The sequence below is a fragment of the Harpia harpyja genome, chromosome 9 (genome assembly GCF_026419915.1).
Source record: "Harpia harpyja isolate bHarHar1 chromosome 9, bHarHar1 primary haplotype, whole genome shotgun sequence".
NCBI lineage: Eukaryota > Metazoa > Chordata > Aves > Accipitriformes > Accipitridae > Harpia > Harpia harpyja.
Genome location: NC_068948.1, coordinates 45436944 through 45460389, shown reverse-complemented (window position 1 = coordinate 45460389; position 23446 = coordinate 45436944). Strand labels below are relative to the sequence as shown.

The window sequence follows — 23446 nt, the reverse complement described above, 5'->3', positions numbered from 1 at the left end:
CGAGTATATATCTTTTGCCTGGAGACAGCGTTGCTTTTGGCAGCTTGCGGAGTGGGATGGGTTGGGGAGGAGACCGAAATATCCTGAGCAAAGAGGATGGCAGGGATGGGGAAAGGCAGCGGCTTGATCTTCTGTGAGGGTGTTTGATGTCGAAATAAGAGCTGGCTGCTTCGGTGCTGGCTGAGCTTTTCTTACCCGTTGTAGCATCAAATCCCCGCCGGCGGCTGTTCGTTAGCACCGCCTTAACGTGCTCCTCTGGCAGGGGATGCTCGAGGGGAAAGTTCTCCTTTGTATTTAAAAGTGTTTCAAAATGCCATGGAAATATTTCTGTTTTGGCCGTGACTTCTTGAGGAGAGTACTTAACGCAGCGGGACTCGGCGCTGAGGCACTTTACTGGAGAGGAAGGGATTTAAGCGGGTTTTTAAGGGAAAGCCTGTGATTAAGTGCCCTGCTGAGAGATGGTCCCACCAAGTCTTTCTGCTTGTGCCAGCTCTTTCCTTCACTGCTGAGTGACATCTCAGCACGATTCCATACTTTTTTTGAGCATCCTCAGTGCTGGGCATCCTCTTTGGGGCCGGGGAGGGCTGTTTGCTGGGGCAGGTCGTGGGGGACCCCTGTGCTGGTATCCTCCTGCCTAGCCAAAGAGGAGGCTGCCCAGGGAAATAGTTCCCTCCTGTGACAGCATTATTAATTTTTTATTAATAATAATTATTATTACTATTTCAAAGTGGAGTTGGGTTCTAGTGAAGCAGCCGTTCACGATCAAAAGACTTGCTTCTTCCCTCTCTTCAAAAGGAGGGTGGTTTTTTTAATTTCTTTTCCTTCCTGAAGTTCAAAATAGCAGGAGGAGCATGGTGTAGAGAATATATTAGGCTCCTTCAAAGGCAAGGAGAGGTCAAAGAGCCTTCACACATCCCTGTGCACCCAGCCAGCCCTCTCGGAGCCGATTACGAGCGCACCCTTTCAAAAGGCAGCAAGTGCCACCCGAAGCATCAAGTATTTTCGGATGACTTGTTTGCAACCAGGGCTTTAGATAAGCTGCTGGAGCCTGTGGCTGCTTTGCATTCACCTGTCTCTTAGCTCTTTTCCCTGCAGCTGTAGCACGGCTCGTCTCCTCTGACACTATCTCCTTCAAATAAAAATGCATGGAGTTTGCTTTCTCTAAATAACTTGGTTTTTTCCGAAGCGACGATGGAGTTGGAGCTACTTTTCGGGGAGGCTGATCCCCCTCCTCCTCCTCCTCCAGCCTTTGCGGTTTGGCTGTGCTGGCTGTAGTTATCTCGCTTGCCAGCTGCTGGGAGGAAAATTTTGCTGCCTAAGTAATATCCATCGAAGGACGACGCTTCCATCGGGCAGAGATAGCAAGCGTGGGACGAGGGGACCATCGCCTCTTCAGGGCTTTTCTATTTCCCTACGCTAGTTTTGCTCTGCAGAGGCTCCTCCATGCAAAGCGGGAGCCGGGTCGCTGCGAGCTCCAGGCTGGGGACCTGGGCTTTGCTGTGGCCAAAAACGTTGCTCATGGCAGGTAATGAATTCCCCGCCTCCTTGTTGGGCTTGCTTTGGGAAACTTGGGTAAGGGTTCAATTCAGAGGTGGAGTTTGATGGGTAAAGTATTTTCACCCCCGAGCAATGCCGCCAGAGGGGCTGAGCTCTGATGGATGCTGATGCTCGGCATCAGGTCTGCGGGCTCCCGGTCCGGCATTTCATGGCACCGTGCTGCTGTGAAGCTTTTGGCTGCTGCTTTCCTCCCTGGTCGTGGTCCGGCGAGGATGGATGGTGTTTCTCAGGGCCCAGGGAGGAAGGAAACCACATGTTGCTTTTATTGAAAGAGATGGGAGCGATGGGGAAGGCAGTTCCCTGCGTGCCAGCGGGTGCAGCAACGAGGAGGGAAAAGAAAGGAAAGTTGTAGTCCTGGGGCTGAAACATTTCCACGCCAGATCTCAGGGTGCTGGGTATGTGTGGCTCAGAGAAGAGCTGCTTTGCTTCACCAGGAGGTTTGGGCAATAGTGGATCCCAGTGAAACCAGTCCTGAGCATCCCTCACAGGGCTGGGGGGACCTAGGGCCCCAATAGCACTGGGTGCCACTGGCAGCCCAGTGAGGATAGCTGGCCTGTGAACCAGCCAAGCTTTTTTACCCCCCCCCCCCCAGCTTTTCACCAGGGGGTAAAAAAAAAAAATATATATATATATAGGTGTGGGGTCTGACACATGCCAGCTTTCTCCTTAGACTGAGACCTAACAAAACTCATTGCAGCTCACGTCGGTGTGACCCTGGTTGTTCCAGCTGGGTGTCCCCGCTGTCCTTGGGGTGGCATTTAGATGCAGAGGGCTTGGGGAGCTCAAGCTGGATGATGCCACTGTTCTGCTTTGCTCATGCCAGCGTAGCAGGGAGAACGTGCGTAAAGGGTGCGATATTTCTTATTGATTTTTGAGGAAAACAAAGCCTAGGGATAAAAATTAACCCAAACCTCTCCCTTTGCTGCTCTTCCAACCTTGTTTAATTTTCCGTTTTGTGAAACACATTTGTGGCTGCCTAGTTTCAAAGGCACAATGGCCAGACGTCGGTAAAAGAGAAAAACAAGCCAATATATGGAAACAGCTTGAAAACTTCCCGAATAACTTGGGCACGTGCAGACATGTGCAGTACTGGTTCTTCTCCTCCCTGCTGCAGCTAGTCCTGCTCAGATGAAATCAAATAAGTCCCAGCTCAGCAGCTCTGGTTGCTGTGCTCGTATCTTTCTTAATATTCCCCAAAGATTTCTTCTTTTCTGTGAAATAATAAAAAGCAGCGAACTGCTGGGGAATGTGGAAGCATCCGAGCAGCCCCTCCTTTGCTCTGTCTTTCCTCAAGCACAGATGTAACCTGCTAGCAGAGGTATTTTTATATTAAAGTACTTATTATTAATTCTCACTCTCTCTCCCTCTGTGTCTCCCCTGGGTATAGAGTGCCGGCTATCACCATGGTATCTGAGCTGGTTCCCCATAAATCAACATACTAGCAAGTAATGAGCTTCCTGGGGTCTGGCATTTATCACTTTGGGGTGTTCAAATGATCCTATTTAATTTAATGGGCATTTATGTGGATGGTTGAGCAGAGGGAAGAAAAGCACAAAACACCGGTGAGTAACAGCATCGGGACCTGCGTGCAGCCGCCGTACCATCAGCTCTGAATTTATTCCTGCTCCTGAGCAGGAGCCGGGCTGAGGTCTTCAACCCTACAGAGGCAATGGCCGTCAATATAGAGATGATGGCTATCAATATAGAGATGATGGCCATCAATATTGTGGGGGAGGGGAAAAGCCCCAATGAGTGGGGAATGGATGAGGCTGTTTTCACATCGAATGGCAAAAATATCAAGAGGCAGTGCTCCAGCTCTTCCTCACTCATCCCTCCTAAATTGTTCCTCTGCAAGTCACTTTGGCTTTGCTCCCGTTGCTGATGTCTTCAGCCCACGCTGGTGAAATGCAGAGTGTTTATAAAGCAATTTGGGATTTGGCTTGCTTGGCTGAACACTTCAAAAACTCATTTTGAATAGAGAGTTACATCTGCAGCGGGATGGGGCTGGGACCGTCCTGGTGCCGGGGAAGGCTGCGAGCCGAGGTTACGCCGTGGGTTGAGGTCCGCTCCTGGAAGCTGGGGACCCCTGGAAAGGCCTTTGCATCTCCCCGAGATACCCGGCCGGGCTGTCCCTGCTGCCTCTCGGCTCTGGCTGGGGTTTGGCGGGATGCCGGGGCACATGTCACCAACATCCCTGCTCTGCCGACGGGTGGGTTGGAGAGGTTGAGGAGGAGAAGACAAGTATTTGTTTACGAATACGTACTTCAGCGGTGAATAAGCCGGGATCCGTCTGAAGACGCGAATCGTCTGCCTTTGTTTCTGGTGTCAAGCGTAGGCGGTCGCTGGCCTTGTGATCCGCAGCATCGCTCGCTCGCAGCCGGCTGGATACCTCAATGCCGTGGTTCAGCATAGACCTCTTGAAGTGGAAAGGCAGAAGATGATGTGCGTGCCCCGGGAGCCGTGCTTTGTGCCTGCTGCTCCTGCCCGAATGGGGAACGATTGACGGCGGATGAGGAATGAGAAGAAGCGAAATAGTTGAGCTCTGCCATGAAAAGGTTCTGCAGGTGGTGGCTGAATGGGCTCAGGTGCTGCATAATAGGTATCAACCGGGCTTTATCTCTCCATTGGCAGCTCCTTATCCGGCAAGAAAACTCTAACAAATACTGGTGCGGTGGTTGCTAGTTGAATTCATTCCGAGGAGTTATTCATTGAGGGGAGGAGAGAGGCACCTGGGCTGCCTCGATGGCTCTACCGAGGTCTGATGAGCGGTGGTGGCATGTCCTGTGTCCGTGGTGCTTTGCCGTGTGCTGGTGCCACCACCCCGGGTCTAAGCGGTGGCTGCTCGACTTGTGCCGGGGCTCACGCCAGGTGCCTCCGCTGCCTCCTTTAATGCGGTCCCTCTGTAAATGAAGCGGAGAGATGGGAATCTCATCCGAAAAGGGCTGCAGGCTCCGCTCCCGGGGTTATCTCTGCAGTTCAGATAGGCAGAAATTTGAGGATTTTTCTCTAAACAACCCTTTTCCAGGAAAACAGCTAAGCTTAACTCACTTTAGGGCTGAAATCAAACCCAGGTCCAGCGCTAATCTATTCATTGCATTTGCAGTGTCAATTCATGACTAATGCAGACCACAAGCTACTTTCTCGAATGGTTTTCTCTGGGGGAAAACAAGCACTTGCTGGGGAGCAGGGAGGGCTGGGGAAACTCCTTCATGCACAGGCAGGTCATGGGAGGTGGCAGAAAGCCCATTGCATTCCAGAGCTTAAAGCTTTACAGGTTTATTTAGCAAATTAGTGCAAAAAACCTTCATATTGTAAAGGTGGTGGAAAAAGAATTCATGTCTGTCATTATTTTGCACCCTTTAATTCTGGTTGCCGAAACCCAAGGGTTTTCTTTATCGCTTATTTCCAAGTAGGAGTTCAAGTGCTTGGATCCTAATCTTCAGACAAATTCATATTTGACTGCAGCCAAACTATTGCGGAAGATAGGAAGCGGCTGGTTTAGTTAGAGGAAGATCATGCTTGTAATTGCGGGTGCCTCGGGTTTGCAGTCCAGCTGGTGTGCTCAGGGACGTGCTGAGACACCTGAGCAAGGAGAACCATTACTGAGGCGGCAGTCGCACGGGTATGAAGATGCCCTAAAATCCTCACCGCAGCTTGCTTGCATCCGGCAAGGCTATTTCTAACACAACCTGTGACAAAGTACTTCGAAGGATGCTGTTGTCTCTCCAAAACCTGTGAGATGTGGGACTGGTTCCACTCCTGCTCTGCTGCTTGACCTAAAAATTGTGCTCTCTGCCCAGGGAGGGAGCTTTTGGCTTAGGAGCAGGAGGATCCTTTGTATCCACAAGCTTCTGAAGAAGCAAGCAAGGTTTAATCCCAATAAGCAGTATCCCAATTCCAATCAGTTTAATCCGCCGAAGAGCTGCAGAAAGCTCGGCTTTCCCCAACTTTCTGGAAGCGAACCTCTAACATCCCTGCTCTTGGGGGCTAATTGCTCACAGGGACCTTATTTGCATCCAGGTGACGGCCTTGGCCATGTGGTAACGATGGGGGAACGGTAACCGCACTGTGGTTTGGGGGGGATTGCTGTTGCCATTTTCAATGTCCGCAGGGAAATCACGGCAGAGCCTCCTGGGGTTTTTGCCTCATGGTACTGCTTGAAGCCAGCCTTGAGGTAAAAAAGTAGAAGTGGGGCTTTACCATAATGTTGCATTCCTGATTTCTCTGGATTTGCAATGTGGGGGAAGTCGCTGTGGGGCTGTTCGCCCTCCGCAGGGCTGCGCTGAGCATCGCTGCCCTTAGCGTGCCTCTTCTTCCTCGCCTAAGCCGGGGGTCTGAACCGTCCCCTCTCCCCGTCTGAGCAACATGGTACCCAGGCAAACCCAGGGCAGCTCGGTGTGGTGCTCCTCAGCCCTTGCAATGAGGCACAGCTCGGGCTGGTTATTTCCATCCAAAAAGGGCAAAACCTGTTATCTCAGGGAATAAATCCAGACTGGTCCATGCTGGCATCCCCAGGGCTGGAGGAGATGGGCAAGGGGGAAAGTGGTGGAGCCAAGCGAGGATGCAGTGAGGGGAGAACAGAGGAATTAAAACCTGTAACTTTTTATTTGTTAACTAGAACAGGATCAAATTAACGTCTGCGGTTGCCGAAGCCTCTTTAACGAGACGTGTGTCAGGCACTTTATTTCCCAGGCACAGGTATCCAGTCTCATCTTTCTAAAGTTGCCTGTAATGAGCGTGGGTGGATATAGAAAAGCAAAAAAGCCCTTTTTTGTGGGCAGGAGTTGAGGCAGCATCCACCCACGTACTCCATTATGATATTCAAATGTCAATATATTTTTAATTGGTTTATATCCCCCCCACCCCCTCCAGCTGCCTTTGGTAATTAAGGCTCTGTAAATAGATCTGTAAATAGATTTTACTGTAATTGGTACGAGAAGGAAAATTGGAGGACATTGTACAGTGCATTGGGTTGGGTTTTTTTTTTTTCCTCCCTGTCTTTCCTCTTTTGACTCATATTACATCTGTGAGTATTGTATCCTCCGAGGGAAGAGGCGGGGAGCCGTGGCCAGTTTTGCACAAAAAGTCTGAAGCAAGAGGACCAGGTGGTTTTCTTGTGGCTGGGACACGGGGAAGAGCCAGGAACCAGCCCAGGTTACCCCCTAATGGGGCTCGGCACCATGGTGATGGTACCAGCACACACCGGGGAGCAGCACGAGCTCCCTCCCAGTGCCAAACTGGGGAGAGCCCCAGTTTCTGTGCTGAATCTTCAATCTGCCTTGAGATGTAGCCAAAGCTTTTGCAGTTATTTATAGTTCCCCGCCACAGCCGCTGCCTTTATAATTTGGGGATGTTTCTTGGCGGGGGTTTCTAAACCGTGTTTCTATCTTCTCCCTTTTCCTGTTCTTTCAGCCTGTGTAAAGGACGGACTCTCTACTCGGTGGTGAGAGATGCCAAAATCGTCCTGGATGTCAACAAGACAAGGCAGATAGCACAAGAAATTGTGAAGGTACGGTATGGTGTGGGGGCAGCTCGGCACCGATGGGGGTCTGGGTCCAGCCGAGAGCCCAGCCGAGCTGCTCCGGGGAGTGGGAGTGAAGAAGCCAACGAGGGCGGGCAGGATAGCACCTCTTGGCTTTAAAATCTAGGTCTCTTAGACCTCCCTCACCCTTGTTGAGCTGAACTGGGGTGGTACCAAGGTTTCCCACGGGCTCCCCGTGCAGCGGTGAGCTTGGGGCTCATCCTGGCCACAGCTCCTTCTTCCCCCTTGGAAGTCCAGCTTTGCTGCTGCGAGCGAGTTGCTGGTTGGATATTCCTCTCCTCTTGGATAAAAAAAACCTAATCTGCTGTTGGTCTGAGATTTCCACGTCTCTGTAGTGAAAGCATCCCCACAGCCAAGGCACCCGGAGGAGTCAGTGCCGTGGTGCTCGTGGCAGGAGGCTGTGTGTGCCATGAGGCAGAGCACGCGTACATTTTTCAGAGCTAAAAAAGCTTTTCCTTTCACAGTGATGACTCAAAGTGCATCTTCGACACTTCAGATGTGACCGTATAAATAGATGCTGGGGAGGATCCTCACGTGGCAGGGTCAAGTGGCTGGGAAGTTGCGCCCTGAGCCATCAAAGCTTCCCATCGCGTGTCTGCAATGGTTCGTTTTCCTAAGAGGCGTTGAGTCGTCTGCCAGAGTAGGGTTGTACTGTGATTCCAAACATATTTAACACCAAACGATACCAAAAGTATTTGGCATGTGTTCTACCTTGGGAGCTGCGACACTGACCCTGTGCCCTGCTCAAGGTCAGCCAGCACCTCTGGTCCCCAGCAAGACCAAATCGTCTGGGGCTAAGCTCCCATTTAACATATTTCTATGGAAAAAAAAAAAAAAAGAAGTTTTTCTGGCAGATCTTAAACCCCCTTAAATATTCAAATCCATGTTATAAAACAGAATATGTTCTGCAATATATCCTGAGTGGTGTCATTCCCCTGCCTGTGCTTATGCTCTCTCTTATTAGATTGCCTATTTTGCGTTTATTTACACCCAGATTTAGCAAAGTGCATGTTGCTTTTAAAGTCAATTCCTTAAATTCCCCCAGAGTCTCTGGGCTCCGGGCAGGAGCTGACAGTTGAGCATAGGCTTAACTGCTTTGCTGAGCTGCCCGCGTCCGCACGGACGTTGCGAGAGGTGTCTTGGAGCTGTGATGTGGCTGAGCCCCATGTTGGGGTGATGGAGGGAAGCTGCAAGGGATGAACTTCCCATCTTCAGTGTACTGTCCTGAGGCATTGAGCAGATCTCCCTGCTCCAAGGGTGCTCCTGGACCCGCTGGGTGATGCTGTCAGCCCCATGCAGGGCTGTAGTGTGCCCCAAGTTGGGTGGTGGCACCTTCTTGCAAGCTCTGGCTTGCAAGTTGGGGTGTCTGAGACAGCCGAGGGCTTCTCTGCTTCATTTCTATTTTTGATCTAGTATTTTCCACTTTTTAAAGATGGATTTTTCCCACTGAGAAGATGTCTGAGGTATCACATAGGTTTGCCTCATATTTTTTCCCCTGACTACCACTGCGCTTGTGCTCAGGGTTCTCGCCTCCCAGATGTTCACAGCAGGAGGTAATAGCTTGGTGCAGCCCCTTTCTCTGTGTGCATTGCATCGCTTCGTGTAGGTTGGGGTTTTGAGGACTAGGCTAAGAGACCGCTGTCTTCTGCAGCTGCATGTGCATTAGGAACGGGTTGGAAACCTCAAACTTTTTGCAGTGTTGTGAGGCATTGCCAGCACTGGGGAAGCATCACTGGATTTGTGAGATGAAAGCATCGCCATGAAGAACATCAGGCATGAGATCTGCTGAAGCAAATCAGCACGACTGCATGTAGACCTGGTTGTAGCCCCAGCAGCAAGCCAGCTTCCCTGCATCCCCTCTCCTCCTTGGAAATATGGGGTTGGGTGTTCCTGCTGGAACAGAGGGGTTTGGGGTCTGAGCCAGGTCCCCGTAGGAATTAGCAGAGGTCTGAAGGCAAAGCCGTGCGGCATGGGTGCTGAGCTCAGGCTCTCCCTGCGCACTGGAGGGATTTTCAGACAGCGGCTCCTGCTCGCAGGAGAGGTCCATCACACCCTGTCACAGCCATCCTGGTGCTGTGGCCCGGACATATTGCCCATTGCTGGTGTGCACTAGGAGGAACAGTTTCTCTGCCTTCCCACCTCTCCGTGTCAACCATCAGCAGATGTTAAGGACGTTTTCGTGGACTTGGAGGTGGCTGGTGTGGAGAGGTGAAGGAAAGCCCCAGCATCTTGGTTTGGTTGGGCTCGGGGTGGCATCGCGGGGAGGAGCTGGAGGCAGGACCATGGTGGAAGCTTCGGCTTTGCCACCCGGTCATGACAGTTGTTTGACTTTATCCTTTGAGTCCCCGTACGCGATAGGAGAGCCGTTAAGCTTATTGGATTAGCGGCTGCAAGGGCTCTCGTTATGCCGTGATCCTCCGGAGGCAAAAATTAATTTATTTAAGAAGCGAAGCCGGCAGAGGGAGCTGGCTTTTCACGCACGCCGGGCAGCCGAGCAAATTAAGGCATTATTGGGCCGAGAGTGTTTTCTCACAGATCATCCCGGGGGCGAAGGTGGCGGGGCTGGAATTTGCAGTGGGATCTGCGCGATACCCCGCGGAGCGAGGCGAGCGATTCGGGTTTGCTGAGAGCTCCTCGAGAAATACCTTCAGCAAAGGCTTGGCTGCGTTTGACGATTGCACGGGAGGTGCGTTCCCATCCATGCTGTGTGAGCATGGGTGCAAAGGCCCCGCTGCCTGCTCTGAGCTCCCGTCAACCCTGACCGACGGGAGGGGGCTGCAGAGCATCCCCATGGCGCTGGGTCTCATCCTGTCCCATGGATGCTCAGGGCCCTGCGCTGCACCTTGCAGGAGAAACAGGTTCCCAGCATTGAAATGCTGTTCCCTGCACAACCCTGACACTTTGTGAAGGTGAGAGTGACATTTTAAAGCAGATTTTTAAACCTCATCATTATTTCATGTGCTGGGACCCGGAGACCCCTAATTAATCCCAGTGTCTGGAATGGTCCCAGCATCCAGCTGCAGCTGTGGCATCTCAGGGCCAGCCGCAGCCCCGAATCCTTTCCTTCCTCCAGCATCCTTTAGCAGAGGCTCTTCAGGATTTGACCACCAAGGGGTGCAGTTAAAGCCCTGTGACTTGCTGGGTTGGGGTGTTTGCGGTCCCCAGCAGCACGTTGTCTCTGGCTGCTCCCAGACTTTCCCACTGCTGGAGCAGAGCCCTGCAGGTCTATGTGCTGGCAAGTCCTTGGTATCCTCAGGATTTTTTTTCCACATGCCAGGCATTTGCATTTGAAGATTTGTGGGTTTTTCAGCTTGCTTTCGCAATTTTTCCAGATAGTTTCTGAATTTGGATTGTGCCTCCCGGCTCCACACAGGCTGCAAACTTAAAAATATATTCTTGTTCCACTGCCTGTGTGGTTAATGGTGATATGTGAAAAGATGGACCCCCATGGAAATCCAGTTAATAAATCCCCCCATGTCAGTGATAGACAACTGATACTCTTAAGCAACAGTTTGCTGGCCCATTTGGCATTTATCCTTCAGTAGCTTCCTCTAGACCAGGTTTCCCCTAGTCTGCTTATGAGAATGAAAAGTGAGACAGCATCAAAAGCCCTGCTGAAGTCAGGATAAATGGCTTTTATCATCCTCCCCGTTCCCAGAGCTGGTTATCCCGTTGAGCTGAATGTCTGCCACATGGAGCTGTCGGCAGTCTGCTTGATTTGTCGATGCTAAACAAGCCCGGTGCAGGGGAGTTTGGATTTCCCACCCATGGCCTTTTTTTTGCATCATTAGCAATAATTTTAATTAACCACCAAGTAGCTTTTCCCAGGGGAAAAGAATTAAGGCAAGACTCCTGCACAGTGCTTGTTTCCAGACTAATGGTGTCGGTGTGCACATGGGAAGCACTAATGGCTCAGCCAGGGTATGCGGTAGCAGTGATGGAGAGCTCTGACTTATTACCCTTCTACTCCCAGCCCCCAAAGAGAATGAAGGAGAAAACATCATCATCATCAATTTCTCAGCAGAGGATTTCAGGAAAGCGACTGCCAGTTTGGTTTGCTGCTAATTTTTCTTGCATAACCAATTAATCAGGAAGACGAGCGGGTGCCATCGCAGCCGAGACACCCACACCACGATCCCATCACCCTCCGTGAGCACCACCCGATGCCCATCCCAAGCCAGGGAACCCCTGGACACCTGGATTTTCTGCAGGGATGTTTGGGGATGTGCAGCCTTTGGCTGTGGCCCAGCCATAGCACGGTAGTGTGGACGTGCTGCCGCAGCACAGGGATGTTCCCGGTCAGGCTCTCCCCGTCTTGGTGATCGTGGGGTTGCCCCTGCTCTGGCATTATCCTGTCTGTTTGTGCTGCTTTTTCAATTTTGGGGTATTTTTCTCTCTCCTCCGTCCTAGGGAATGGGCTACCTGCATGCCAAGGGGATCCTTCACAAGGACCTCAAGTCAAAAAACGTTTTCTATGACAACGGGAAGGTGGTGATCACGGACTTCGGCCTCTTCAGCATCTCGGGAGTTCTCCAAGCAGGCAGGTAGGACATAGCGTGCTGGAAATACTGGCATTCTTCCCCATGCCCTAGAGCTCCCCTTTGAGCTGGGAACATGGGGAGAGACCCCCAAAACCTCCTCTGCAAGTGCCTTTCTGGGTCTGCAGCCCAGGTGCATTTGAGTGTCCTGGGACTGCCCTGGGGATTTCACCATCTCACCTCCCAGGGTTTTGCTTTTGAGGAGGCTTGCTTTGGGAATACAGCAAGATGTGTAGCTCCTGCAGAAACCCCTCTGCCCCCCAAGTGGTGCTGCCTCAAAACGCAGCTCCGTGCTCAACGCCAGTGTTGGGTTTGCAGTGCAAAACCCCAGAGGGATGGTGAAAGCAGGGCTGAGGTTTCTGCAGCGAGGTGGGTCTGGGCTCAGCACCGAGCGGTGAAAACAAACTGCTCTGCTCCTTGGGTGCCGAAGTTACAGCTTGTTTTGATTTGATTTAGTTTCGTTTATTTTTTAAACCTAGTGTCGGGAAGGCAGAGTTGCTTTTGATCAGTAGGAAGGAGCATGATGCTGTGTGCGAGTCTCCAGCGGTTTGGTTCAGAGAGGCAGGACCTGGCCCCTGCAGGGTGTCTTGGGCCCAACCTCTTCCCGCGGGATGCATCATTTCCATGGCCAAACCGCCCTGCAGCCATCCAGGAGATGCTCCTCAGGCTCAGTTTCACTGGGGCCAGCAAAGCTGGCTCGTTCCTTGGCATTTCCCCAACACTCTTGTTATAAATCCCCTGGCACCTTTTTCATCTGGGCTGATGAGAGGTGCAGCAGCCCAGGTCGAGCAGTGCCATCCGCGTGGTTGTCCCCTGGCTGCTCTGGTGACCTTTCGGGTGCTGCAGACATCTGGCCGTGGTGTCTGCGCCGAGCCGGGACATGGAGGAAAAGACAGAGAAAATGAGAGCCAAGCTTGGGACATTTACAGCATTGTGACATTTTTTTGTCTCTTTGGGTTTGGAATCAAGCCCATTCGGTAAATGTTCCTTATTAAATGGGTTTTTTCCAGTGCTTTGGGAAGTTTTCCAGCTGTAGGCACGGCAGGGCAAAGAGTTTCAGCAGCCGTGGTAAGGAAGAAAAGCAAAGCTGGGGGGAAAAGGAAACAGAAGAGGGGAAAAAAGAACAAAGATTACATTTTCCTTTTTTGTTAAAACTAAAAAAAAGAGCGTAGCTGACTTTTTCCCAGTGGGAGAGTGCTTTTTTCACGAAACCCTTTGTGTCAGAAACAGCGTGGGCCAAGTGCGGCGTTATCGGCGCCGGCAGCTCAGGCAGGTTTCCTCCGGCAGCACGGTACCCGCCTTCTGGCCCTTTCGGTCTCCATCACCCCATGTGATGGGGTTTGTCGCTGGAGAGGTTGTCATGGCCAATCGTCACTTTATGGTGAGCATGCTCAGGAGATAAAATGCACCTTGGAAACCATATATTTTTTTCTAATTCCTGTGTGACGAGGTCGAAGGATTAGAGGAAAAGGCGATGGCTGCCTCTCTCCATCCCATGCCTCTCGCGGCGAGCTGGGCAGCCAGCCTTTCCATTCCACTTGTATAAATATCATCTGGTTTTAGCACAAACTTAGCCAAAAGCTTAGGAAGCCCAAGAAATCCAGCAGTGCTGCTGGTCTCCCCACAGTGGAGAAGTGGGTTTCGGCTCTGGTTTAGCAGCTGGGCAGGGAGGTTGGGACGTAGGTCCTGCCCGGGTGAGGTTGCAGCTTGTTCCAGCAGTGGTAAAAGGATTTGGGCAAAAATAGCCAAATTTTGCTAGGGACCTTTGCTGTGTAGGTCAGAGATGCTCTGGAGATAAAATGAGAGACGAGATGCTGGAGAAATGAGGTATCTGATGGGGCGGACCAACGCTTGGCTGTCTCTGCTCAAGATTGGAGTGTCATTTGGGGGGTAAAGTCCAGGAGATTGCTCAGGAGAGGAAAGATGGCAACGTGGCAGTGGTCAGAAATGCAAGGCTGGACAGAAATGAGCAGCATTTTGCTAGAAAAATGGAGAAGATAGGGAAATTTTGCCCGGAGGAGCTTTCGGTGTGGCTGCCCTGGACTGCTGGTGGCACACGTCTTCTGCTGGTGGAGAGCTGAGAGACAGCTTTGGGGATCCGCGCTCATAGGTCACAGTGAATTTTGAAGCAGCAAGTGTCTGCAGGTCTGATTTCCCTTCTCAGGCTGTTTTTCTTTGCTGGTGATGGTTTCTCTCAGATGAAGAAGAATGATAAAGCCCAGTTTTGGGTCCTCAGAGGCTTGCGTGGCCACAGGACAAGCATGTATGGAGAAGGGAGCAAATTTTTGCAGCTCAAGTTAAGGACGCTGATGTTGCTTCAGATGTGAATGAGAACTACAAACTGGCCTGTTTTCACTAGGGTTAAAAAATGATGTGGTTTAAAAATCCTCCTCATCCTCTGAGAGCAGGCTCACCTTCAGTTCATGAAAGCATCCGGCACAAGGAGTTTGCCGCGTCCGTCTGTGCCGTGACATGCTTGCGCTGCTGAAAAACGAGACAGCTATTGCAACTAAAATACCTTCCACAGAGACTCAGATTTGTTTCTCCTTTATTTAAACGTTGTTGGGCTTGGTAGGGCTGCTGTGTAATTAGGAGGAGTGTGAGGTGGGTCTTGAATAGTTTGAAGAGCTCTTCTGTTCTTGCTTTTGCCTTGGGGCTGGCTTGTCCTTTGGTGGGTTTAGCAGGTGCTTGGCTAGTCATGCTGCTTTCTGCTAGTGGAATTGGCCAGGTCGGTTATGAAACTTTTGTCACGAAAGCTCAAATTGCTGTAATTGAACCGCATTTGGGATTGCATTAAAGCTTAGCCCTCATTGCTGGAAGCTCGTAAACCTGTAGCTGCACGCTCGGGCGTACGTGAGCTTTGCAGAGGGATGAGGCTGGGCTTGCACGGGAGCTGCGGAGCTAAACCTGGTCCCCAGAGCATCCCGAGGCGAGCCCGAATGCCGCTTCTGGGATATCACAGCACTGGGTGACTTGAGTGAGCAAAAATAAAAGCCCCATGTGCAATCCTGGTCTCGCTGAGGGTGCTGGAGCAGAACTGAGTGCTGCCCACTGCATCCTGCTCCCTGCTGCTTGCCTGGAGATGGAGACTGTAGACACAGGGAAGGATGAGTGAGCTCCTCCGCGTCTTTTCTAATTGCCCCAGTGCTTAACGCCAGCTTGTAATTAAGAGCCGCACAGGGCTGGAGGATGGCGGCGGGAGCTGGCTGGGGAGCTGAAAGCCTCCCCCCTGTGTCAAAGTGCTCTCGCCTGCGGCTCCTGGGGCCGGAGGGTCCGTGTCTCACCGGAGCCGCTGATTGCGGCGGTGGCTTTGACGCAGCAGGGTGAAGAGGAGCCGTTGAGTCCCCAGAGGGGTCATGGAGGCTTAATCAGCAATTCCCTGGACCATCAGCATCCTTCCCTAGGGAGGGGTTTCCTCCTCCGAACGCTGCCAGACCCGGGGGGTGATGCCGGGGGACGGCTTTGCGGCCAGGAGAATCTGGGCTGCGTCATCTTGGGATTGTGCGTGTTGCGTGCATGCAGCCGCGGGGGGAAAAGCCAGCCAAGGAGTCAGCGTTTGTGGTGGGAGCTTGTCATCCTGCCTCGGGGGTGGACGGAGATGCCCATGCCTGGATGGTGTCTCCTGGGACCTGGGCTCTGGGATTTTGGCCCCAGGCTGAAGTTCAGGAGGACAGATGACCCCACAGCCATCCCTTACCCCTGCGCATCACTATCTTTGGGAGGGCATCAAAGCACAAACAAGGAGAAATTCCTTGATACGAGTCAGCGGGCTCTTCCTTCTCTAGCCTGACGTGACGTGGGACAGGTTTTTTTACCTCCTGCAAAACTATGCTGCCAAATTTGGGCTCAGACACACGATCAAGCCACTTAATGTGTCACCACCACCAGTGGTCCCTGCCCATTTCCCCTCCCGGGGACCCTTTTTAAGCCAGCAGTGCATCCTAGGTGCCTGCTGGAGGATATAAAGGATGAAGAAGCAACCAACGTCATCCTCAGCTGTTGGCCAAAGGAGTCTAATGTATTTGTACTGAGCAGAGGTTAGCTGAGGGGCTGGTGATTGTAACAAAGCCAGCCTGCTCCCATGGGTGATTGCATTGGAGGCTTGGACACGGAGGTGGGCTGGAGGGGCTGTTTGGGGGCGAAACACCTGAAAACTCTGATTTCCAGGCCATTATTATAGGATGGCTTTGCTCAGCAGAGACACTTAGAGGTCCCCAGTCCAATCTCCTGCTCAAACCACAGCGCGGCCATCTGAGGTGTCAGCTCTGGTGGGATTTACCCCAGGTAACACTTTGCCCCTGCTCTTTTAAGGTGTTTTGGTGTATTGGTCACAGCAAGGGCCCCAGCAGACCCTGCATCCCCATCACCAGCCCAGCAGAGCTGAAGCTCCCCCTCACCACTGTCCTGTGCCCAAATTGTGCCCTGCTGCCTGGCAGGGACAGGCATGAAGCCACCGTGCTGTCATTTCTCAGAGCAGGGTTAAAACCTGACTTTGCAAGGATGCTGTACAGAAAACCAGGCTTAAATGCCCTGGGGAGAGTGTGAGAGGGCTGTGGGGCTGCTCGCCGGTGGTGATGTTCCCCTCTGTGGTACCCACGAGTTTGGCTCCATGTTTTGGCAGGCGGGAGAACAAACTGCGGATCCAGAACGGCTGGTTGTGCCACCTCGCCCCGGAGATCATCCGCCAGCTCTCGCCAGACACCGAAGAGGACAAGCTGCCCTTCTCCAAGCACTCGGATGTCTTTGCACTGGGGTGAGACCTCGCGGCAGGGCGGGCAGGCAGGCTGCAGAGAACCGGCGTGGTTGTGTCAGGTGTGAGCTGCCCTGAGCAGCTGGGAGGGGACGGAGACACTGCTTGCCACAACACTGATGGGACGCTGCCTGCGGGAATCCCCATCACTGGGCTCGGAGCACCTTCCCGCTTCAAGAAATTTAGAGTTAACCCTCCCCAAAATCACCAAATCCTCCTGGTTTGGCTATGGACCACGGTGGCTCCGGGCAACGGGATCCAGAGTGTCCTGGGGATGCCAGCCTGGTGTAATCTCTTCCCTGCATCTTCCCGGGGTGGGTACCGATGAGAAGGTGCTCTGGATGTCAACTGGGGATGCAGAGGGTTGGGGACACAGGTCTGGGAGCCCCCAGACACCCCAATTCTCCCCACCAGCCAGCTGCAGAGGGGCTGGCAGTGGTGGCTGCCACGGCAAGCGGGGGCTGCCGGGGGGAGGAGATGCCAGAAGGCCAAGAAGAGGAGAATTGATGAGTCTACTTCAGCGAACCGGCTCATCGCTCCTGCCATTTATCTGAAAGCAAGCTTCCCTTATGGCAGGAGCCCAAACACGCCCCGATAAAACCTTTCTAGAGGTGGACGTAGGGCTGGGGGTTTTATCCAGCGGATTAATTTTCTTGTGGATACCTTAAAGGCTGCAGGGATTAGCACGCGTGGGGCTGTTATCGGAGGCGGTATTTCCATCAAAACCGCAGTAATTACAGCTGAAAGGGTCAGGCTTTTTTTTTCCCCTCCCCGAGGTATAACTTTAGCAGAAAAATAAAGAAGTAATTAAGGGATTGTATAGAACTGAGAGTCAGTTACTTAGACTTAGTTTTTTCTCTTTTTTTTGAGTGTGAGCTCTGCCCTTATGTAAAGCATGAGTTTCCTTAAAAGATTAAAAGATTTTCCCACATTTTTCCTCTTTCTTGTTTCTGCTGCCCTCCGCTGAGCCCAGGAGGCTCACAGATGATCTGGAGGGTTATTGGCATTGCCGCTTCCCTCTAGGGATTTGGGGATCAGCGACAGCAAGAGGAAAAGATCCTTTAAAGAAGACAGAAATGTTAAATTAAAGCATGTATAAGGGCGGCGCAGAGCGGGAGGCTGAGGCTGGTGGCATGTGCTCGCTGAAGCCTGAGAGTTCGTGGCAATAATTAATATTAGATATGTGGTCTTCTTGTGCAAAAGGAGATGGAGCAGCAGACCACTCTCCATAGCACCATCCATACCCTGGGAAATGCAGCCCAAATATTTTGGATGCATCTGAAAGAAGGAAGGTGAAAAATTAAGCCCCAAACTCCCAACTAGAAACTTGAATTTGACTGCATTGGATGCGTTCAGGCACCTTCAGAATCCCTGCTCCTGCCTGAGCACCTCGTCCTGTGCTGCTGGGAACCTGCCCCTCTCCAGCCCCTCAATTCCTCTGCGTCCACAGCACCAACGGGCATCTCACATTATTCAAATTTTTGGAGATTTACAGCCAAACTGTGCATATTTTTCCAAAATCAGGAGAGCCGATTTTCAAACTCAGGAATCTCCCCTATCCAAGAGTGATCTTTCATATATCAGACCCCCTCCACCAGATTTTTCCACCCTGATGCCATTTTAACCCCATTTCTTGCTGCTTTAACTGGCCGTGACAGCATCCATTGAAGGCAAAAGTAGGTCCAGGGAATTTGCCTTGGAAATCGGGGCTAGCACTGTGGGAGTTGGGGCTCATCCAGCCTCCAGGTGCCAGAAAATGAGGATGCAAAACTCCCAGGCGGTAGCGTGGGCGGAGGACCACGGGGGTGGCCGCCAACCCAGCCAGAGACGCCCTTGTTTTGGGATATTCCCTTGGATTTGGGAGTCCTCACGGGAAGGAAGGCTTGGCTTAGAGATAAGAGCAGTGCAGTGGCAGATGGTTGGGGGTTCACGTGTGCCATCACCCGGTGAGGGTGCTGGGGATGGTTCATGCCATGGCTTGGATGGCTTTTTGTGGCTTGGAGCGCTTTCTGCAGAGGAAAATGAAAAATTCGGAGTGAAAGCGAATGCTGGGGCTTGTCCTTTCCTCACACTTGCTGCCCCGCGCAGCTGGAGCAGATGGCAGGGTTAGAAACGCCAGCCCAGCAGCTGGACCATGTATTTACCTCCCGCATCATCTATTAAGCTGCTCCGTGGGCAGCGGGGCGAAGGGCTATTGCAGCCCGGCAGGAGATTCCCACTTGATGTAACAAGCTGACTGGCAGCTCTGCCCGTGCCTCTGCCTGTGCCTCTGCCCGTGCCTCTGCCCGTGCTTCCCATCAACCTCCATCCTCCTGCCCACAGGCCAGGTTCTTCCCTGGTGTAAACTGGGGGCTGCAGCAGGCTGGTGGCTTGCTCTCGGTCAAGCCGACAGCCTCGGTTTCCCCATCTGGAAAATGGGAGCAGCGATATCTCTGTAATGAGTGCTGAGCATCTCTGGTGTCATATCTAGGGTGAAGCATCTCCTGGATGTCAGTGATTTTGGAGCAGGGACAGATGGTGGATGTGGGTGCAATGGCTAGATGTATGCTCCAGGGATGCCTCCCATCTCCTCCCATCTCTAATCCCCGCTCTCTCCCAATAGCACGATCTGGTACGAGCTGCACGCACGGGAATGGCCCTTCAAGACGCAGCCGGCGGAGGCAATAATCTGGCAGGTGGGAAGAGGGATGAAGCCCAACCTCAGCCAGATCGGGATGGGCAAGGAGATCTCGGTAGGTGGTGTGGGGCAGGCGCTGGAGCCGTGTGTGTGTGTGCATGGATTGGGATCATGCCCCACTGGAGCACGCCCTGGGTGCAGGGTCCCTTTGGAAAACACTCTGTGCTGCCCAGGATCTGCCAGCCAAAAAGTAAGGGGTCCCTCCTTCTCCAGCCAGTGAGGCTTGGTCCTGCTGCTGTGGCACAAGTATCAGCTCAGCTTGCGCATCCCTTCTGCCCCAGCCCTTCGCAAGGATGTAGTGATGGAGACAGGGTTCTCATGGGATGGATGCATCCCCTCAACTGCAGCCCTTTGCAAGGATGCGGTGATGGAGACGGGGTCCTCGCAGGGTGGGTGCTGGGTGCGAGGGTTGTAGTGGGAGAGGGACCGGCTCTGTTTGCTCACGCGCTCTCCCTGTGCAGGACATCCTCCTCTTCTGCTGGGCCTATGAGCAAGAGGAGAGACCCACCTTCACCAAGCTCATGGACATGCTGGAGAAACTGCCAAAGCGCAACCGTCGCCTTTCCCACCCCGGGCACTTCTGGAAGTCGGCGGAGTAAGTCCCTGCCCCTGCCTGTCCTTCCCTGTGCCAGCAGGCAGCTCTGCCTGCGCTCCCCAAGACCCCACTGTCACAGCTGAACGGCTGGGACTGGCACTGGGGGAACACAGGGATGAGCTCTTGGGTACCTTCAATGCCACCTGGGTGGGCAAGGGTGGGTAGGAAGGGTGGTCACAGAGTGCTGTGCCCATGCTAGCTGTCACTGCGATGCTGGCTGTCTTCACTGGGGTAAAAAAGCCTGTGAAAGTAGACGGAGATGATCAGGAGGAGCCTGGCGATGTGCTCCATGAACGCCGGGAGGAAGAAGCAGGGTAGGTCCAGGGGCAGGCTGGAGCCAGGACCTTGGGGACATCTCCTTTGGGGACATTGGCCAGGGCTCCTGTGCCTGCCCGTGCACCATGCTCAGAGCAGTTTTCCCTCCCGGGAAGCTGTTTTTTCCTTCTTTTGCCCAGATTAATTGATGCGGGGGGGATGACCTGCCCAGGGTCCCTCCCCAGACCTGCAGCCTGTGTCAGCTGTCGCAGCTTCCAGTGGTGGGAGAAGGGGAAGGTCTCTTTTTCTCCTGCAGACAGCGCGTGGCCAAGTCCTGCTCCGTTTCATTGCTTTGGCTTAGTCACATCTCTCTGCTTCAGCAAACGCAGCGTAAATGGGTCCCCAGCCAGGGTTTCAGGATCTGGCCTGTTGGTAACAGCAGGAAAAATACAGAAGAATCACTTAGAAACTCATTTTCTTCCCTGGAATTCATCATATTATGACAAATAGGACCAAAAGCCTAACCCATGTGGAGGTTGCATGCACAGGGGGGGATTTTTCCTTCTCCAGGCATGCATCCCCGGCCCGTGGAGGCTGGAAATGGGCATGGTGGGAGGGGAGGGAAAGGTGAGATAAAGGAGAGAAGCGAGGATACTTTGGACTGCTTCAAGCATCCCCCTTGGACCCCGCTGAGGGTTGGAGATGCCGATTTCTCCTGCCACATCTGATAACAAACCTCCTCGCTTCTGTATCTCTGTGGCAAGTGCGGGCGGCCCCAAGGCTACGGGCACAGCGAAAGCTGCCGGAGTGTCCCCTGTGCCACCTCCCATCCCCGTGTGCTCGGGGCTGACGAGGAGCTCCTGGGAACAGCACAAAGCCAGCGGTCAGATGGCCCCCAAATCACCCGGAACGTAAGCTGCTAATCAGGAGGGAAGTTAATTACCAACCCGTGCTCCGAGCAGGCACCAGGGTGGCTCCGGCAGCCGGGCAAGGAAAGCTGAAGGTTGATGAACCCCAAAGCAGCAGGCTGTGTAATTGCTCAGTTGGGTTTGGGAAGGTTTTTGCAATCACGGAGCCATGCTCTGCCTGCCACTGGCTTTGGCTGCCCGGCAGCTTCCCCTTAATTACCGGCCCCCTCTTTTGCTAAGCGTGAGGGGAGGGAGGATGCTTCAGCTCGGTGCTCGCTTTCCATCCAAGCTGCCTCCTTCCTTAGGGACTCGGCTCCGGCCGCTCTTCCCGTGTTAGGTCCCAGCTTCCCCATGGAGTAAAAAACCCCTTGGGGGTCCTGCTGCTGGGAGAGTTTGCGTGTATGTGGATGGGGTGAGGTGTGTGGTACCCAACAAGCCCTTTCCCCTCTAGACGATACTAAACCTGAGAGCTGCCTGCACCAGGAAAACCCAAACCAGGCTGGTGCACGGCTTTGTCCGGGGGCAGCCCCGTGGCAAAGCCATTTGGGGAGGGTTTTACAATGTGCTGCCCTGCAAAAACCCACGGTGCCGCGGAACAAAGCGCCCAGTGCTGACTCTGCCGTGTTGTGTCCCTTCCAGGCTGTGACGGGAGGAGTTAAGGGACGGTGCCTTCCTCCCCCTGCAGTTCTCCTCTTCTTCTCCGCTTCCCACCCTGTGTTACAGAGGAGCAGCGGGCACCACGGGCCGACAGCGGGATGGGAATGAGCCTCTTCCCCCGCAGCGTTTCACCCCATGAAGCCTCTCTGCGAGGGCTGGAGGAACCGAGCCGGCGGCCGAGCCCCGGGAACGCCCGGCTGCGGTGGGATGGGGACGGCAAGCGGCTCTCTGTGCACATCGGGTCGGGTCTCGGGCTGGTTCCCCGCCGAGCAGGGGCAACCCATGAGGCAGACGGCTTCAATTTAACCCCAGGGCTCCTCTGATCCCAATCGGCATGGTCAGTGCTCATAATGCTGGGTTGGGGAGGGGTTGCTTCTTGGTTCTTGGTGGGTTTATTTAATTTCCTTTATTTTTTTTTTTTTTTTAATGGAAAAAAAAGAAGGAAATGTTGCTGATTCATGAGTTTAGCGCTGGAACCTGCCGGGGCCAGGGAGTGCCGCCGCTATTAGCTGCCCCCCGTGGGGAAATGCATCTGCAGAGCCGGAGCTGGAGGAGTCCTGCTTCCCCCATGCCTCGGCAGCCCCTTCATGGGCAGCGCTGACCTTTCACAAGTGGCCTCTCTACCTCCCGGCCATGCTCACTTACGTTTCCCCCCTGGTGTCTCCGTCTCGGCAGGGCACATCTCCACATTCCTGTTAATTTAGCTGTTTGCCCCGGTGTGTATCTAATCAGCGAGCCTTTCCCTCTCACCCTCCCCGGCGCTTCTTTGCTCTTGGCTTTGATCTTTGCTCCCAAAGGTGCTGCCAAAGCCCCGGGTTTGGGGATGCTCTGGGACTGGGCAGAGCGGAGCGGCTGGGGTTGGGGTCCTTCCCCTCTCCCGTTGCCTTCCCCGGGCCCAGTGCCGGAGCCGGGGATGCAGACAGGCTCTGGTTGTACAGAGCATCTCCCTTCCCAGCCCCAGCATGGGAGCTGTGGACATCTCGACTGAACAAACAGCCATGCCCAGGACCGTTTTTCCTTGCATATTCATCTTCCGTCAACCAAATCCCAGACCTCACCAAAGGTGTTGCCATCTGAATACCGTGTGCCGGTATTTCCCTCTCCCCATCAGCTGGGATGGGCCCTCGAGCCCATTAGATGAGCTGTCAAGTGACAGATGATAGCAAATTGCGTTTTCAGGCCCTTATTGAGCGTAATTGCTTGACAGGAACCATCCTGAATAATTCAATCGTAGTCTAAGTTAGCTTTAATTTGGAGACGTGACGAGGCTCTGCAAACTAACTAGCCCTGGTTTGTTTGCTGCTCCTCTAACTCCCCCGTGCCGGCATTTGAACCACTTTAGCATAAGTAAATGAAGATTAGAAACCTAACTGCAGCTAGGAAGAGATGTTACTTTAATCATGGGGGTCTGTACGAAGGTGCTTTTATTTCTTAAAATTTGCACACGTGCATATGTATAAAATCTGAGGTGGGCAGGAGCAGGGGGAGTGAATCTGGCCTCCAAGCGTGCTGGCAGGGGGTCGGTCTGGATGAGTCTCCTGCTGATGCTTTTGGGGCATTTGCTGTGCCATGCGGCCGCATCTCGCTCTCAGATGTTTTGCACGAAGTGGGGATGAGGCAGGATCACCTGCTTCTGCCTTTGACGCTGAGGCCAAGTGGGAGGAGCAAGCAAGGGCAGGATGAGCCCTCGTTTGTGCTAATTGCCCCCTGCACCAGGCAGCACGGGCTGTTTGTGGTCCCTGGGTGTGATGCTACAGAGCTCAGCATAGGTGGCTGAGCATCACCTCATCCCGGTGATGAAGAAGGATGTTCCATGGCTGTTTGCCCTCTGCCTCCTCCGCATTCCACCTCTTCCATCGCTAACACCGCTCCCCCCCATCTTCTCCATCCTGCCACAGGAGCGATGTCCTCTGCCGCCCGTCCTCCCCATCCCAACCCTTCCCTGCTCTAATGCCCTCTCCATCCGC

The 23446-nt window shown here is 53.2% G+C and overlaps 1 protein-coding gene across 3 annotated transcripts in view; it reads left to right on the top strand.

The window, feature by feature from the left end:
* KSR2 (kinase suppressor of ras 2) overlaps positions 1–22536 on the top strand; it is an 85166-nt gene extending 62630 nt beyond the window's left edge. For 2 of the 3 annotated variants that reach the window (XM_052797547.1, XM_052797545.1), the window contains 6 exons: positions 6970–7066; positions 11510–11643; positions 16259–16390; positions 18990–19119; positions 19526–19659; positions 21462–22536. In XM_052797547.1, the coding sequence (XP_052653507.1) occupies positions 6970–7066; positions 11510–11643; positions 16259–16390; positions 18990–19119; positions 19526–19659; positions 21462–21468 (634 nt within the window). In that variant the 3' untranslated portion in view covers positions 21469–22536. Of the gene's footprint in view, positions 1–6969; positions 7067–11509; positions 11644–16258; positions 16391–18989; positions 19120–19525; positions 19664–21461 lie in introns of those variants that run through there. The other variant, XM_052797546.1, reaches the window with a different exon arrangement.
* Positions 22537–23446: the final 910 nt, after the last annotated feature.